We start from the raw sequence: 13,138 nt of genomic DNA, 5'->3' as shown, positions 1-13,138 counted from the left end.
GCTCCAAGAATCTTCCCACCTCTAAAAAGTTAATAAAAATCCAAAATAAAAAAAATCATGGAACTAATATGGCGCTAGGAAATCACTACATTATGCACACTGCTTGCTTGTTATATCCCTTGCCTCTCACCTTTTTCTGTCTTGCTTATTTTGATTGCAAGCAATTTGGGGCAGGGATTGTCTCTTACTCTGTGGCTATGTCTTCATTACCAAACAGGTGAGATTTTTACAGCAAGATAACTAACATGTATTTGCTATCCCGCTGTAAAACCCTAGTGGAGACAAGGCACCTGTAGTTTTTACCACGAGGTAGCTAGGTGAGGTCAACATTCAGTCCTGACTATAGTTGACCTCACAGTAAAAACTACAGATGCCATGTCTCCTCTAGGATTTGGCAGCAGCATAGCTAAAGCACATTAATTATTCTATGGTAAAAACACACCTTTTTTTAGCAGTGAAGGCACGGCCTGTGTCTTCAATCTCTGTGTGCCTAACACAATGGGGCTCCAATTTTAAGTGGGTCCTCTAGACTACCATCATCACAAACAACAATTAATTTACATAAATACTGGAAGGAAGACTTCATAATCTACACATGTGGTGCCATATAACTTTAGTGGGAATTTGCCCAACGAATGAGTAAGAACTGAAAATGAGCTCAAGAATTGACTCAGAGAACTGTAAGGGACAAAATCAACAGTTTTTCTCCTTAATTTGAGCCCTGATCCTACAAATATTTCACTAATGTGGAGTAGTCTTATTGACTTCAGCAGGCTTACTCAAGCAAGTAAAGTTATGCATGAATGAAAGCATCTGAAATCCAGCCATATTTAACGGTAGCTCTCATCAGGGTTATTTATTTAAACTTCTGTAAGAAGATTTAACTCGGCAACCTCTTAGTTGGACATCTATATAACTACTCCTTCACCAAAACAAGATGGGTAATGCCAAAATATATAGCCACATTCATGTTACACAAAATACTATGTAACCTGCATTTACTTCTCACAGGTCTTAGTGATATCAAACTAGTGTGATTATGTCATCCAAGCTGCTTTCTTTAATGATCAGATCGTTGTTCACATCTCCGATATATAATCCTTATCAAAACTAAAGTTACATTAACAAAATAAGTTACCTTACAAGTGCTATTGAGGGGGAAGAGAGCCAGAACAAAGAACGGGGAAGGCTAGTTGAAGAAGAGAAAGGGAAGGATCAAGCACCTGGTTTAGCAGCTTCCTGTATTAATAAGTCCAACTTTGAGAGTTTATCATTACTACTCTTTTTAATGGTCTCTAAGTGATTAATAGGACTTTCCTTCAAACATGCAAGTATTGAAGAAGAATTTCTATAGGCCCAGTGGCACCACCTCTGCCCCTTAAGAAAAACCTCCTGGTGTATATTCTATAAATAGGCTCCCATCTATTTGTACAAGAGAAATATATCTGCACAGCTACAAGATGTGTTGTCAGAGAAGTGAGAAGCAACAGCGTATGGTAAAATTTTCAGTATAGCCCCTTTTAAAATGAAAAAAAAAATGCATGTATTGGCACTGAGGCAACTCCTTTGCTAAGTATACAGAAGGTCCTGTGGAGATCCCAGAGATTTTCATAGAAAAATAAAAACCGAGGAGCATAATGATACAGAGGGGAGATCCCTTCATACATAAGAAATAATTGATTTTTGAACACATATACAAGTTATGGAGCTGTGTGGACTATAATCCTACTTGTAATTCAACTATATTTTAACTTGGTATGGATTTGATAAATCTCTGCTAATTGCTTGGTGACTCAGATGAAAATTAAAAAACATGTATGATTAAATTCTCCTACCTTCCATTGGTTATAGCCTAGATCATACTATGGCTAGAGAAGCTAACTTCGTAAGTGGGAACAAGGGATTTGGAATTAGGAATAAATTCAACAATTCAACCAGTTTTATATCTAGTACAATTTGGCATCAACATTTGATTATGTTTAGGTATTTTATCTGGTTTTCTGACAGAGCCAACTGCTCTCTGATTACTAATTATTCCTCCTCCTTCCCCAGTCCCAGTATCATAGTCAGCTCTGAACATCCATAGTCAATGGCAGGGAATTTAAAATGGGAGTAGTTTGCAGGCAGAATATAGTCCTCACACATTAGTATTCAACCATCATGTTGGCTTTGCATTAAAGACTTTACAACAATTCCTGTTATATTCTAGGCAGGCATTCTTGGCAGCCAAGGTATTGCACACACAGTATCCCTTTCTAGACAACCAGAAGTTAGAATCTCATTTGGCCAATGTGATTTTCCATCAACATGTGTCTCAACTGCCAGTTTTGCTTTTCAGGAATATTTCAGTCAAATCATACATTTTTCCTTGTTTACAGAAATGTCTACCAAATGCATTATGTACAAAACAATCTATTAAGAACATTACATGGTGTCGTACAGAAGCACCTTTTGGCACATTCCATTTTTACATACAAACTATCTTTTTCCAAAGAATAGTTTTTGACACACAAATTTCTTGTTTCATCTCCTGACCCTCTTTGCTGTGATCAGATGACATTGTGCCAGCTGCCATCTTGGCTGACACACTGGGGTACAAGCTGGGAACCTCCAAAGCTAAACACAGAAGCCTCCAGCTAAGCGCCATACTGTGGGCTGTAACAGACTCACACCCTTTGTGGCTCAGGCACAGAGGGCACAGATAACACACATAACCAGCGGGTTATTACATGTACTCCCATCTTGGTAAAAGGGGCTATGTAATCTTTTGGGTTGGGCTACAATGCTATTTTGGTCTGAAAACTTGCCCAAATGTTCACCACAACTGGCTGAGAGAAGCAGTCCATGAAGGAAGTGGAAGTCCGTATTCTTTTTCCCATGCCCTCCACTTCTGAATTTGCGCCGCACCCCAGAAAAGGTGGGAGGAGGCTAAAAACAGAAGATCAGAAATAACTGCACCAGCTGAAGATTTGTCTTATAAGAAGTTTTCTGTTTAAACTATTCCAAATATGGTAGACTATGGTTTCAAACCTGTGATCTTAAAATAACAAATACAGCATATTATATGTTACTGTGATTACACAAAGCAATGCCTACAGAGCAAATGCATGCACTGCTAGGTAGTGTATGTTTAAAATTTTTAAATACTACATACACAGTCAGAAGAATCCATGTAACAAAATAAAATGAAACTGTTTGGTTTTTTTATCCAGCAATATTATACGTTGAGCTGTTTAAACCCCTCTGAGCCTAATCACAAAATTTTATTAAACAGTTTTCCATGTTTAACAGTTATTCATAGAAAGGTCCACTATAATAGTATTTTAGCACCATCAACCTGTCGAAATCAACCTGCCCAATTACTCCAAACTACATTAATAACACCGGATATTACACTAATTGTGTCCAGTTTCTATGCAGACGAGGTCCCATGGGGCTAATTTTGCATCCTCAGGGGCAAGCAACTCAGCCATCAAACTGATTTCACAAGGAATCCCTCCTCATTACACAGGTCCAGGCTGTCAAACATTTTTTTTTAAAAGGTTAATGGGCCAATCAGTCATCAATTATTTCCTGGAAGCCTAGCAGACAAAGGGTTAAAGTGCTAAAAAACAGCTGCAATTGTTTTACATTTGGAAGTTGTTATCAACAGGAGATGTCTGACAAGAGTACCTTTTTGGATGGGAAAACAGGAGCTGGAAAGAACTGGAAGGAGACACGTACGTACGGATTAGAGTGCATCATAATTAAAGAGTAATGCATCACTGTGATGCTTTTTCAAAGAACCAATGAGAACTGGATATCCAAGACAATGCATATAAAAAAGCTTGTAGAGTTTTCTTAAGATTCAGTGTAACAGCTGCCCTTCATGTTAGAATATCACCTCTTATATTGCAGATCTGGCTTTTACTATTTTCCTACACCACCACCTTTGGTTTTTAATTTTGCCTAACTCATCTTCAGTTATATGTGGTTATTAGTTACTTTCATTGGGGCAACAGGAATGTTATTGCATCAACAACCCACTGACCCTAGGAAAGAAAGAAATATTCCTTATATATCAAGTACAATACAAGTGAAAACAAACATTGATACACCATATATAAATGGATAACACATCCTATGGATCCAATGAAATAAGGCTTACAATGGGTTATAATGTATTATTTCAGGCTACCTCAGTGGACGGATCCCTCAACGCTTTCCTTTTTGGATAAACTTTATTCTTTGTGAAGACATACCTCTGGTATCCCTTCTGTGTAAGCCCATAAATGCTAAGTGAGAAATGTTTCCCAATGGAAAACAGACGAAGGCAGTGGGCCCACAATGAATGCCATTAAGTGTCTTACCTCTTCTAACATTCTGATAGGAAGTGGAGAGGCCTAATTTGATTAATTATATTGAACATGGCCAATGCATAAGATTGACTCAAATCGCTTTATATTCATAAAGGCAACACCTCTTCCCAGAAAACTTTTCAATGTCGGTTGGCTTTTTATCTGAAGAGTAATTCTCAAATCATGTATAGATCAATTTGTGATAGTAGGTGCCACTTCCAGCATCATCTAATCTAAATGATGCGAGTTACCCCAAACATATGCTGCACTATGCATCCATTAGTGGTGGTGGTGGTTTGTATCATGGTAGCTCCTAGAGGCCTCACCTCAGATCAGGGTTCCATTGAATTAGGCATCATGCAAAGACATAGAAACAGGGCCTGCCTGAAATACTTACAATCTAAACAGACAATGGGGGAGAGAGAAAGAAAGGAAGATTTTGCAGATTTGAACTAAAGCATAGTGGGAGTAAGGGACATTTGGTCACGTGTGACGTCTCTGGAAGAGGCAGGAAGTAAAACCAGACCTAGTCCAGTGCCTTAATCATAAAATTAATCTTCTTTGCACTGGTACCAGGTTTCGTATTTTTGGGATGCTGATCTTACTATAACGTAGCCATTATCACAGGTACATCAGGCTGGCTGCTTACTTGGTAATTAATAACAGCATTGCACATTTAGATTGGATGAGTCAACTAACTCTGCAACAGGGACCATATACTTTCCCTTTAAATATAGTAACAAGTGATGTGTAGGACTAAAGATATTGGCATATTTTTAATGATCCAAAAACAACTTCAACAGTTGGGACTGAAGCCTGAAACCCATTCTATTACACATGCCTGAAATGACATATTGCAAGCTTAGTTTTCATAACAATGTGGTATCAAAGACTGATTTAAACTCCCCCAGCCAAGCCCTCCCCCACATAAAATTCCTACCCACCCACACTTTTGAATCAGTCATTTGAAAAGACTTAGGGTTGCAGCAAAAAACTATATTCATGCCCTAAAAGAGGCAGTAGATATTTACGCCCTACCCATGTAGTTGTGAAAGAAATACAACACCAAAGGTATTTGTTTTAATTTATTTAGGTACTTGATAATTTTCGCCATCATTACCATTTGTCACTCAGTGTAATTTATCTTCATATCTTGGAAGATTATAAGTATGTTTATTAGCAGCCCCAATTAAGGAAATAAATTTGTGCCATGTCCCGCTGGGCATGACTATGCTAATACTTCTCTCCCCTCTACAAATCCAGTGGTCTAAATCTAATTAGTTTTGAAATTCAACCCTATCAGGACAATGTGACTCTGCCATTAGTCACCCACAGGTATTCTGGCCCACAGCTCTTGATAAAGATTGTGATCTATTGGATGAATTATATCACCACCCTTACATGACAAACTGGAGACAAAAAGTTTGTTATTAGCTCAGGGGAGTGGATTATTTTATTGTAGGCATTCGTTGTTTTTGTAGGACACTTGGGTTTGAGGAAATACATGAAATCATTTTCAGTCAGTTTATGCAGAATCTACGTCAATGCTAGACTGATAATTTTCCTAATACTTTTAAAAACAATTTCACATTTCAGTTTGCCGTTCTATAGTTTACATTTCAAAGTGGACATATAATTCAAATGTTAAGAGCTTTCTTAACACTTAAGTACATTTAAATGAGACAACGATAGTGTCAAGGCAGCAAAGCCATGGTTATAGCAGAAATGTCAGTTCTGTATTACTTTTTTAAAGGGACTGTTTCATAAAAATCTGATCAGGCATTTTGGAGTTAATGAACATGGACAATTTTTTTCATATGATTAGACATTTTCAGATTTTTTTTATAACTCAAATACAACTTGGGTTTAATACTTGAAACTTGTCATGCATGTAGCCCTGAATGAAGACTAGAAGAAATGTGGTTTTGATATAATTATAGATGTTTAAATATAGCATACTGAGCAAGCACAGCATTAGTTTCTTTAATTTTAGAAAGTTACACTGGTGTACAATGCTTCAAATGTGCTGATCGCTGAAAAATCACATTTGTATTTAAACAGCATAACGACGATAATTGAAATTACAATGGTGAGAGGGGTCAGGTGTCTTTTATAAACATACCAAATTTACATTATATACCTTCCCCTCTAAACATTTTGGATCTTTCACGCAGAGCGACCATTGCTTTGCCTGCAATAAGAATTCAACTTGTCACTTCTCTATTGTAGAATAAAATCTTAAACCTAATGTTTGCAGCAAACCCTAATAATGGCCTTGCAAATGTAGAATTAAATCAGTGAATAACTATATAATGGGAGTCTCACTAAATTGCAGGTAAGAGGGAGGGGGCAATTCCTTGAACACAGACGACCTTATTGGTCTAAACAACTTTGTTCTTTTCTGATTATAGAAGTTAGACAAATTTAGTCCCTTTTATTACTTGGACTGGTACCATTGCCCAAATTTTGCCCTCAGTTACATCCACATAACTCCCAATGAAATCAACATGGTTGATCAAGTCTAAATGAGGATGGAATTTGGGCCCTGGGGTGTAAGGATGTTGAATTGCTGGGATTCCACTGATCACTTTTAGCATATATTACCTATTATATATTAATGACCTAATGGTAACACGCTAGGGAGTGAGACCTGGTTTCGCTCCAGCTCTTGTTAGCTCTCTTTCTCTATGGGACTTCTCTGCATGTCAAAAAATCAATAGTCTAAAGCAATGGTTTTCAACTGTGGTCTGCAGATGCTTGGGGGTCGCAGACTACGTCTAAAATTTCCAAAGGGGTCCACATCTACATTTGAAATTTTGTAGGAGTTCGCAAATGAAAAAAAAGTTGAAAACCACTGGTCTAAAGCCATGCTGTCATGGGCTAGGATATTGACAAGATCCCAGTTAAGAAATGATGAGCCTAGTCAGTTTGTGGATGCAAGAGTTCCAACAGAATACAGTAACTCCTCATTTACCGTCCTCCCGCTTAACGTTGTTTCGAAGTTACGTTGCTGCTCCATTAGGGAACATAGTCATTTAAAGTTGGTCAATGCTCCCTTATAACGTTGTTTGGCTGACTTTACAAGGGAGCATTGCACAAGATCCTCTTCTCCACCTCCTCCTCCTCCCTTCCTCCCTCCCAGCGCTTCCCCCGCCGCCAAACAGCTGTTTGGCGGCACTTAGGACTTGTTGTATGATTAAAATATGACAATAGATATCACTATTGCCACCACTGTTATGTAATTATGACAAATTTATATGAAATATGTTAATGGAAAAGTTACAGTGTGTCAAATATGATTATCCTATTTGTATGCATGTTTCATCTTTGTATCTAAAGTTATGAATATTAACTAGTATTAGTATTTCAAGTGTGTTTGCTCCTGGGATAACACCCACAAGGTAATTTACATCCAGTCTGGCCAGCACATTGTGAATGGACTATTCAAATTGATGGTCCATTAAAGGACACTTAGCTCGCGCAACAGACGATGGAAGAAGCCTGTCCCCGCCTGATGGGCCTTCCTGGGGACGTTTTAGCCAGAATATGGGTAATGACTGTTTCCATGACTCATCGAAGCATGCAAGGGCATGTGACCAGCTCATGTGACCCTGGACTCCTTTTTGTGCCTGTTATTTCCCACAAACTAAGACTGAGAGCAGTCCCTCCACATGGGAGAAGATATAAAAAACCCTAGAAGCATCTGCATTTTGCCTCTTTCCTGCTCTGATCTCTGGACTATGGAATTACACTAACAGGAACATTCTACTAATGGACTGAGTACCTTTCAATCATCAGTGACTGGATCCCCAGAGACCACAAGTGATCGCTGGGCAGACCGAAAACACACTGGGCCGATCCCATGACTAAACTCTTTGGCCAGAAATGGAAGGAACGTGCTTGCAACAAAACAGAATGGTGTGGTGTCGACTTGTGTTTGTGGAGGGATAGACGAGGATACGCCGGACAAAGGTGACCTTTCAATCTTTTGGAAATTACCAGAGACTTTACAAGCCTGCAGTTTATAACATCACTGCTTCAAACCTGATACAAGAACTTTGCAATGAGTGTATTTGTTTTCGCTGACCATTATAACTCTCTCCTCTTTCTTTCCTCTTATAAATAACCTTTAGATATTAGATACTAAAGGATTGGCAACAGCATGATTATTGGGTAAGATCTGAGTTCTATATTGACCTGGCTATGTGGCTGATCTCTTGGGATTAGAAGAACCCTTTGATGAAATTGGCTTTAAATAACCACTCATCATTAAGTCTACTGTCTGGATGGTGAAACAAGGGCTGGGATACCCGAGGAGACTGCATTTATGACTTCTTGTTAACCAGTGTGGTGAGACAGAAGTTTACTTTTGATATTGGCTTAGTATATTTTATGAAGGAATAACCACCAGTTTGGGGGAGGGAGGTCTGTCCCATTTCTCAGCAGTTTGTCCTGAATCCGGTATTTTCAGCTGTGACCCACTGAGGCACGGTGACAGACTACTACTATGTATACTCCTGATTAACTGCGCATTCCCCAGTTTTGCAATGCCGGCCATTATCCAGAGACTTTGTTTAGTAGCTCAAAGATGCACGATTATTACTCACAATTTTCCTGGACTCTCTCTTTCCCATGTGGTGAGTACTTCTGAGAAAGACCACCCCTCCCCCTTGCCTAATCAGTTAAGATAGAGAAAAATCTCATTGGTGCTGCTAGTTGCAGTCTTAGGAGTTCAACTTTTACAGTTATGTTCTCCCACAGATGAACATACCCCTAGCATACCCATATATTAATATGAAAGGTATCAGTATGTTAAATGGCACCGAAGATTGAACAGGCCCCCAAATATGAACTCCCTTTCTGTAAAATATATGCAATTATTTCTATTTATTTTATTGTTAAAATTTTAGTAAAAATAGAACAATAAATCCCATGCTTGTCAAGAGTCATCCTACAATAGCAAACATGCCTGCATGTTTGATCTGGGGGAAAAAACATGTCTAAAAGAGATCATCAGTGACAAAAATAAGAACACATTTTGCAAATTACAAAAAAGTATCTCAGAAGTTTCCTTTCAAATAGCAAAACGCTTATTTATTCATGTTCAGCAACTAGTATTTATTTCTCTCCAATTCATTTCACACTTTGCGCTTAAATGCTTTAAAAGGTAACACAAAAGTATCACAATGGATATAGCTCTATTGTTACTTAAAAGGTGAGAATTTTAAGTTTACAATGAGGAATAAAACAAGATTATAATAAAATGTGTTTCCTTAACAAGCTGCAGTAAAAAACACACTTTTGTTTCCCAGACACATTTTATCTGTCGGTGAGAGCAAGGCATCCGACAGCAATACGGTAGTAATTGTGCAAAAAAAGGCTGGTGATATAAATCACCAAAGGTTAATGATCAGGATGTGAACAGAGGGACTTGTTTACAGAAATAGCATGCAATTTAAAATTTACAAGAGATTTAATGCCACTACTTGGCAATCGCTAAAATCAACAGCCCAGAAAACAGTGACATTAAGAAAAATATTACAGTTATAATCATTCCAAAATAAGTCAATTAGTGTTAGGGCATGCGCTTGCGATTACTTGACCCATTTGGTTCGCACTTAAGTGAAAAAAAGATTTCCCCCCTATAATACCAAGATTACCGAGATGTGACCTATTTTGCATTCCATATTTCATATACCATCCCCTCTTACTCGCTGTCTGAGATGGTGGCCGAGGGTTTTTCTCCTTGCCTGGCTTCCAAGTAATTTTGACCTCTGACATTTGTAATAATAATAAAAAAAGAAGACAGTTTATAATTGTGTTGTTCAAATGAAGGTGGGGAAAAATTCAATCTGCTATTATACAAAAGGCATGACGGCTGTCTTCAGTGAAAAAAGCAATGTAAGTCAATTTGTGAACTTTGGCACCAGGCGACCTTTAGAAATACAACAATATACAGAATTTACAAGCAAGAGTAGCACATGCAAATGACCTGGCTCTGTCTCGCCTTTGGATTAGAGCTGCAAAGAGCATTATGGAGAACGCTTTCACAAAACAAATTAAGACTGTTACTTAAATGTCACGGCACACTATTGTATTTGGCTACAGATCATTACACCTGATACTAACACTTTTAAAAACTGTAATAACTTGGGAAATATTACATTGAGTGCCCACATGTATAAAGGGGGGAAAATAAATAAATAAAAGAAAATGGGTTCCCGAAGTAATTTAAACATCACCACTCCACGACTAGAGGGAAAGGTCAGAATTTAAGTAAGCTGAAAGGAACATGAATGGCAAAATAAAACGCACAAACAAAAAGATGAAAAGACCATGGGAATGACTCTGCAAACAAAAGGTGAAAGCACGCATGCTTTGGGCAAATTTGATTTCCATTCCTGCATTTGGAAAGTGAGAGGAAGGGGGAACAAGTCTGGAGAGGCAGGTAAAAAGGGGAGAGAGGGTAAGGTGTTCATCTAAAACGTGTTGTTTTAATTTGTTACCTTCAGTGTTGGTGCTGCTGCTGCTGTATATATTTCGCAGGCTACCAACACGGTTTAGTTTCCATGCTTTGCGTTTGGCTGCATCCAGAGAGCAGAAGGGGAAGAGAAAAAAAAAAGAGAAAATAATAAAATATAAAGAAAAGAAAAATATGAAAAGGGGGAGAAAAGAAATGTCAAAGTAGCATGTGAAGTAAAATACCAGCACAAGCCTGTTATATGTGAAACAGCTACACAGACAAAATGCACACAGAACACCACAGCTTCTCAGAACCACCACCAACACAGAAGGCCTTGCTCCTCCCCCCCCCCCCCCGAAAAAGATACTTTCAAGACTTTACAACATGACAAGACTTGTCAATAATAATTGGATCTAAAATAGCAATGACAATGGAATAGAAAATGCACTCAGTACTTCTTGTATACATGATGCACTATTAGAGACAAGACAACTACCGAGGTATAATGCTGTTTAAATCATAGCAAAAATTGCCAAACAAAGGATTTCCCCTTTTGCTAAGAGGATGCACGAATCACTAGATACCTGTAACCGTAAAACCTTTAATTCCAGGTGATGATGTAATAGGTTCAAATAATCTAAACCACCATAAGCATTATTTCTAATGTTATGCTTAGCTGTTCTACTTTATTATTATTATTATAAATGTCAAGTAGACATTGTTACTATGCACATCTTGGTTTTTCAGAGGCAGGTTACTGGCAAAGTATAAATTCTTGTTTGGAAGGTAAACTGTAATGCCACCATTGCTTTATTAGAATTCCATCAAACTTTTAAATCTCTCTCAGTTTCAAGTTCCCATTTTTGACGTTAATAGGCAGAACAGTACAAAAAGCACTTAAATCCTCTGCTCATTATGGGAAATTAATTCTCTCACTGTCTTTTAGCAGAATCTATATATTTCTCCCCAAAAGCTAATTCACAACATGAGAAATACACTAGACTAACAATATTTTTAGAGTAACTTTCATGGGGCAGGGCCTGTATCTTTCTTTTCAAAACAACACCAGGCACAGAAAAACACTTAACAACCACCAACATTAACACACTGGAAAATCTTATCTGTTATTTATCCACCAAACTTGTATGTATGGACAGTAGCAGAGCAAGCTTCCCCGTCGCTATCCCAAAATAGGTCTCAAATGTTACCTACTGGGGCCACGTCTCAGGATGAGGTGGTAAAGCAGCGTAGCAGCATTGCGATTGTCAGGTAACTGTATACATGCAGCGTGGAAAACAGACTTCACAATACTAACAGGGATAAAGGCAAACCTCCATCAGCTGTCAGCAGTATTAGAGCTCATACCTATCTTCAAGCCAGACAGAAGAGAATGAGACAAGTACCAACTGATAGACACTTCAGCAGGCCTTATATTCCACCTAATCTCTCCCCTCGTTCAAATCTTGGTCTAAGGCGGTCAAATACTGCAGGGTTAATTGTGATGATGCATCGTAGTGCACACTTTGGAACTGGTTAGTCTACCATCTCAGTCAACATGGGATCTGTTGGTAACAAATCTGTCATAATTAGGTGTATATATTGTTTCTCCCACTCCTGCCCAGTATGCTCCTTCAACTTTTGAGATGATATGCACACAACAAATAAAATATGCAAACTCTGAAAAAGTCTTTTACTTGTTTTCTTTTCTAGATGTATTTTATAATGCCAAGAAGCGCTTAACCAAAAGATTGTTTATACGGAAAAGTAACATTACAGTTAACTCATTCAAATGTTTAACAAAAAGCTGTATCTTCAGTTGAATGGCTAAGAATAGAAAAATACTTGTTTTCCCGTAATGGACAAGTAGCTCAATCAGAAGATTGAGCATGTAACCTGATTCGTACAGTAGGTGACGTGATCATATGCTGAATCCAGTTTAGTGCTGTAAGGAGAAACCCTGTCCTACTATCTTATATTAGGAAAGTTGCCTATTTGGAGCAATTCCTCAGGTACAGCATTGAGAATGATAACTACAATCTGCACGCAACCAGTAACACTATTATAAAATGGTAATTCAACTGTAATTGAACAGCAGTACCCAGCCACCCTAGAACGTTAACAATATACATTCTTTCAATGCAGTGGCATTCAGTTTTTAATACTATGCATTGATAAGGGGGGAAAATGGAAACCTGGACACTTGACTGCCGTCACCCATCCCCTTAACTTTAAAAAATAGATAATCTATTACTGAAATGAAAATCTACAATATTATCCAGAAGACCAACCGATTCAGTCAGATTTATCTACACATTTAAGTTGGTCAAGCCTAAAAGTG

General features: G+C 38.0%; 1 protein-coding gene across 2 annotated transcripts in view; it reads right to left on the bottom strand.

Moving 5' to 3' along the window:
- Window positions 1–13,138, bottom strand: part of LOC113406986 (arf-GAP with GTPase, ANK repeat and PH domain-containing protein 1) — a 636,559-nt gene that overhangs the window by 65,615 nt on the left and 557,806 nt on the right. Inside the window, exon 15 of one of the 2 annotated variants that reach the window (XM_026653995.2) lies at window positions 10,844–10,921. The exons of the other annotated variant lie outside the window; for it this stretch is intronic. Coding sequence (XP_026509780.1) covers window positions 10,844–10,921 — 78 coding nt within the window. The remainder of the gene's footprint in view (window positions 1–10,843; window positions 10,922–13,138) is intronic. 2 annotated transcript variants of the gene reach the window in all.

Source organism: Terrapene carolina, unplaced genomic scaffold, assembly GCF_002925995.2.
Source record: "Terrapene carolina triunguis isolate 2854851 unplaced genomic scaffold, T_m_triunguis-2.0 Scaffold175, whole genome shotgun sequence".
NCBI lineage: Eukaryota > Metazoa > Chordata > Testudines > Emydidae > Terrapene > Terrapene triunguis.
This window is presented reverse-complemented; position numbering and strand designations above follow the sequence as displayed.